Source organism: Tachysurus fulvidraco, chromosome 16, assembly GCF_022655615.1.
Source record: "Tachysurus fulvidraco isolate hzauxx_2018 chromosome 16, HZAU_PFXX_2.0, whole genome shotgun sequence".
NCBI classification, from domain to species: Eukaryota; Metazoa; Chordata; class Actinopteri; order Siluriformes; family Bagridae; genus Tachysurus; species Tachysurus fulvidraco.
The window spans coordinates 7,851,217-7,857,016 of record NC_062533.1 but is presented as its reverse complement, the minus strand read 5'-3'; the positions used below and the strand labels follow the sequence as shown (position 1 = coordinate 7,857,016).

The 5,800-nt window shown below is 38.4% G+C and overlaps 1 protein-coding gene across 3 annotated transcripts in view; it reads left to right on the top strand.

Moving 5' to 3' along the window:
- Window positions 1-308: 308 nt before the first annotated feature.
- The window catches only part of kcnh5a (potassium voltage-gated channel, subfamily H (eag-related), member 5a), a 68,667-nt gene continuing 63,175 nt past the window's right edge, over window positions 309-5,800 (top strand). For all 3 annotated transcript variants that reach the window (XM_047801513.1, XM_027149029.2, XM_027149028.2), the window contains exon 1: window positions 309-547. In XM_047801513.1, the coding sequence (XP_047657469.1) occupies window positions 475-547 (73 nt within the window). In that variant the 5' untranslated portion in view covers window positions 309-474. The remainder of the gene's footprint in view (window positions 548-5,800) is intronic.

The following is a 5,800-nucleotide window of genomic DNA, read 5'->3' as shown; positions in this document are numbered from 1 at the left end:
GCCTCACCGCGACATCACGTGTGAATTATATAGCAACACACAATAGTCTTATGGTTAATAAAACACTTCAATTTAAAGAAAACTCTGCTCCATACTTTATACCGCTAACGGCAGGGCCGACATATTCCTCTGCCACAGATGTGTCATTCCAGCTGTGTTTTCCGCACGTGTTACAGAATATGTGTCCCGCGCGCTCCGTCGCCATGGCACCGCGCACCGCGCCGGAGATTCCTGTGCCAGTCTGCGTTCAGCTCTCGTTCTCAGTGCGCACGCGCGTTCTCGCGGGGGAGCGCGGAGCTCACCGAGTCTGGCAGAGTGTCCGCGCTACACACGAGCTTGTGTAAGCCAGGCAGGGCGCAGCGTTACCATGGTCTTCTCCATCCCGCCGACACATCCCCGGCCGGTCCGTTTTACTTCCGCGATCAGCTTCAGCAGAGTGTGCGAGCTTGAAGGATCTCGTAGCTTGAGCGCAGAATGCACGGGGGAAGGAGAGGACTGGTGGCGCCGCAGAACACTTTTTTGGAAAACATCGTCCGACGCTCAAGCGGTAAGCGCATTATTTCTTGCTTTAGTTCGCAGAGACCTGATAAGCCACACCAGACTGCATGGGGTCCTCACATGGCATCGCTCACTTCTACCCGAGTGTGAGCTGCTTCATGGAGTGATTAGACTTAAAGCATCATATTTTACATTTTAACGTGTTGATACGTTTCCAAAGCCAGTTACTGTGCAATCATATGATCTATTGGTACAGGAATTAAACACAGATCATTAGATTTTTGGAGCTTACTTTTTAATTTGCATTTTTTTTGACACCGATATCAGAATAGTGGCGTTTGCAGGATGGCAGTCATTAAGTGGGAAAAAAGTGCGACTTTACAGATATTTCACTTTTCTTCTAACACTTTTCTTGAATTTATTCTTCTGTTGTGGAACCAGACTTATGGTTTTGATTAGAATACCAAACTGAAAATTAGAGCAGCTTATTAATGGTCATTTAATTTAGATCTCTTTTCGTGTTTCTCTTTTTAACCATTTTTAATATTTTTTTTAATTATTATTTTTTATTTCCAGTGATATTGAACATTTATACTATCAAGAAAATGCAATCTCTATACAGATATACAATAAATAATACACGTAGAAACAAGCCTACTATACTATTACTAATAATAATACTTATAGTAATAAGAATTAATATTATTAATAGTAGTAATAATACTAGCATAATTTTCTTTATGATAATATTTACAAACAAACAAACAAAACAAAATAATAACAACAACAAAATAGTAATAAAATAATAATAATAATAATAATAATAATAATAATTGTGATGAAACAATTAGGTTTTTTCAGGGATGTGTGAATTACTGACAATGCTGACTGTTCTCTTGTTCAGTAGAGATGCAAAGCACTCTTTCCAATTTCATTATCCATAAGTAATACACACTGCCGAGCTCTGATTAAAATGTGATCTGTAAATGTTTTGAAGTGCTTTGTGATCCAGTGAGTGATGCAGAGTTACAGTGTGACTGCGGCTCGTTGCTGTGGCTGTGGCGCTGCAGTGGAGCAGCTCTGTAAAAAGCATCTTCACTATAGAGTAACTCTGCAAGCCCTGCTGAGAGGCGAAGCGTTTCCACGACTAAACATCAAGCTTCTAGACACTTCTGAAGAGCCGCTTGCACACTGAGGAACGGAGACATGTTTGATATAGAGGCGCTCTGAGATCTGCTTTCTACAGAGAAGAGCAGCGCAAAGCTTTTCTCAGCCAGTCCGAACTTTGCAGCGGCTTTTAGCGGAGCAACGCGTTGATACAGAGAAATAAAACAAACTGCAGACTTTGTTACTTACTTAGGATAAGAATACTTACTAAAGGGAGGACTATTAAACCATATCCATGTTAACACTTGTGGGATTTAGTGTGGGAGTCAAAGAGAAGTCCAAAATTACTTCCCAAGATCATATATTTTAGTAATATATATATAGAAATAGGAAGAAATTTAAAAGTTTATAGAATAAATATTTTTTTATTGCAACACTTTGGGATGAAGCACTACATAAGCCGGGTTGTGTGTGAAACTGGAGGACGTGTATGCAGTTTGTAGGCAGTATGCAGTGTTGTATGTATTAGTTATTATAGTTTATGGGGACTCAGTGATGCGGTGCTGTTTATCATGGACCTGAACGCTTTCTGCGCTTTAGTTTGTGAGATTGTTGGGACATCGGCATTTAGAGTCGTATACCAGCAGATGTCACACATGGTTGACTTTACAGAAGCGTTTTTAAATTTTTTTATTTGTCCCTTTCCTTTTTCTTACACACACACACATGCTCGTCCTGTAGTGGAGGCATCAAGAGAATCTTGAAAGGGCACAGAACAAAATCAAGAACATCACGTGTATTCTTGTATGCATAGTATTAAAGGCATCATGAAGAGCTTGGAACATAATAATGAACATACTGTAATAATGAACACACACACACACACACACACACACACACACACACACACACACACACACACACACACACACACACACACACACACACATACTGTACTGAGTTATAAGACCACATTACATAATTATGATCGGACACCCCCCCCTCCTCTCTCTTCCTGTAGTGAGAGCATTTTAGGAAGCGAGGAATTATAAGAACAGAAAATATCATGAATGCACACACACACAAACACACGCACGCATGTGCACACACACACACACACACACACACACACACACACAAGCGCGCACACACACACACACACACACACACACACACACACACACACACACACACACACACACACACACACACACACACACACACACACACACACACACACATTGTAGTGAGGACATTATGGGAAGCTTGGAACTTTAAGGCTGCAAAACATGCACATTCTGTACATGCTTCCTGAGGGGAAGTCATGATAAGCTTGGAATTACAAGATCATAGAGCATAATATTAAACAACACACACACACACACACACACACACACACACACACACACACACACACACACACACACACACACACACACACACACACACACACACACACACACAAACACCTGTGCATACGGACACATCAAGTATAGTAGCTCTGATCAAAAATAAAAATGTACTCAGAAACAAAAAGTACAAACACAATACATATGGATGAAAATCTGTAGCAATCAAGCTGTTTCATCTTTAGTTGATGTGGCTAACAATAACAAATTACTGTGCAAAGTTATTTAAAAGAATAATTTTAAAAAGCTGGTTTACTTACATTGTATGTAAACCCAAGAGAGATTTATTTGTTTTTTATTAGTGTATTTGGAGTTTGTATACAACTATTGTATTTTAGGCTTAACTGGGGATAAAAAAAGATTATTGAACTCTCAAAATCAAATCTCATCCTTACACTGAACTTTGTTGAAAATTAAAAAATTGTTGAATAAATGTTGTCATCGTTTTTTTTTTTCTTTTTCTGAAATATTTGTTTGTTGTTTACTCCCTTTGTTGGCAGTTCAGAAGTGCAATGTAGCATAGTTGTGGCTTCCAAGTGCTTATTACGTCTTTGTTGTCTCCTTTACCCTTTTGTAGAAACGAGTCCTATATTATTTTATAATTATAATGACTATTGTTCCTTTGGAAAGGCCACAGGACCAGGTGCTTTGGTACATTTTGGGACCAAAGACATATACAGTAGTTGTAACAAAACAAACGTTAGCTTGAGGCAATTTTGCCTTTACATAACCTTTTCTTAGCCAGGCGAGAGGAGATCCAGTACTTTTGAGTCCATGCATGTATTTAATGAGAGTAATGATGGTGCCTGGTAATATAATGAGAGTCTCAGAGGTGAGAGCATCTTCTGCTTTGATCGATGTGTGTCACCAGGGATTCTCTTTCCCTAGATAAATTAAATAACCCCCAAGATGGGACAATGACTGCTAGAGAGTTAGTAATGAACTGGAGTTGAAAATTTTCAGATGTCTGAATGTTCTATTTCTTTTATTTTCTGCTTTTATTTAATCTTTGTCTTTGTCATTGTCTCCTTATCTTTGGAATTGCATCCTTCTCTTTTCCCCTCAGTTCTAAGTTATATGGCCTCCCAGGCAATCCATAGCATGCTCTTTTGGAAGGCACAGTGTGTTGCACACACATGAATGAAGATGGAGACATTGAAATTGAAGAGAAGGATGAGTGACTCTGTTAGTGTAGGGTATGTGGAGGGAGGGTTAAAAATAAATAAAGAAATCCGAAAGCCTTACAAGAGTGTGCAAAGAATCACAAGCCAAGAAAAGAAAAACAGAGTAAAGGTATTCATCAAAAAGACTAAAAGAGTCTTGGATTCACAGAGACACATTATTGATTAAGCAAAAGAGGCCTGCTGTCAATAGCCAAACTAAAAATAATGAAGGAAACTAATAGGAAGGGAGGCAGAGAGTGAACTGGACCAGTGGAAATCTTTAACAAGAATTTGTCACTTCCTGTTTGCTCCTGATTGCTGAGGAGGTCCGGCTCTCTGGATGTTTCAGATACATTTATTAACATCTTATAACCCTTGTGCTATGTTGTCTACACCCTCGCTTTGCTTACATACAGTCTACAGTTCCTTACTTATACAGATCAAAAAAAAAAAGAAAAATCACATTCATAAAGTATACTGACACTGTTAAAAAATGATAGGTGTATTTTTTAGTCCCTCTCCTCTGACGCTTTGCATCTGTTACTGTATGTATATAAAATGGATTTGTTCATTCAGAACTTACAGGGAACAAAACATATGAATGAATATTATCAGCATCATTGTTTTTTTTTATTTGATTTTAAGTCTTTATGTTTTTTTAAGTGATTTTAGACATGATATTATACCTCAGGAAACATTTACTTTTTAGTTCTAGCTGATAATTCCTTTGGGATTGTTTGAAGACTAAATTTATAGAGATGATTCAGTAACCTATCCCATTGCAGTCTGCTAAGTTCTTGGCAATGTTCTAAGCTATTGCCATTGGATTAAAGATGACATGTTACCTTCTGCACATGCCAGAAGACATTTCTCCTCTTAAAATGCTGACACATGGAAAGGGTCAATTGAAGATTAAAGAAATAAGGAAAGCATAGGTGACAATTTGAATACCTCAGGAGTGCTTAGTTATCTGAGGCTTAAAGTTCATGTTATGTTTTTAAAGGAATATATGTCCAAAAACCAATGAACAGACTCCATGTCTTCCTCTCCCATTTAGACATTTATAGAATATTTACTTAATATATGTGGCAATTGCTTGGCAAAAGTACATGTATATGTATCAGGAAGCTTATAGTTTTTTTTTAGTAAACTTTCAGCGATGGAGAGCTGCCTGATGGCCTCCCACATAAAGGCAGAATCCATCTTTCATCTCTCTCAATATGGCTCACATTCACAATACAAACAATAAGCTTTTGCCAGCGTCCCATCTGGAGGCAGAACGCACTACCTGCATGCGCAGAATAAGCTCCTTGAGCTTCACCTGGGACCAGACTTGTAATTAGCACATATGTTAATGGTTTGTTTTATGTAGGCATCAGCTGGAATGAGGAGACAGTGATGTCTTGAGAAACTAAGACAGATTAAGAAAATTCAGTATAGATACAGGTGTCGACTGAGCTGAGCAACATACACAGAGACACAAACACACAGCTGTGGCTGGTGAAATTCATCTGTACTGTCAGTTTTCAGCAATTTTTTTCCATCTCTTTTTTGTTTCACCATGGCTTGAGAACGAGGCACTGTTTATAACGTTATCGCAATTTTAGCATGTACTAAACCAAT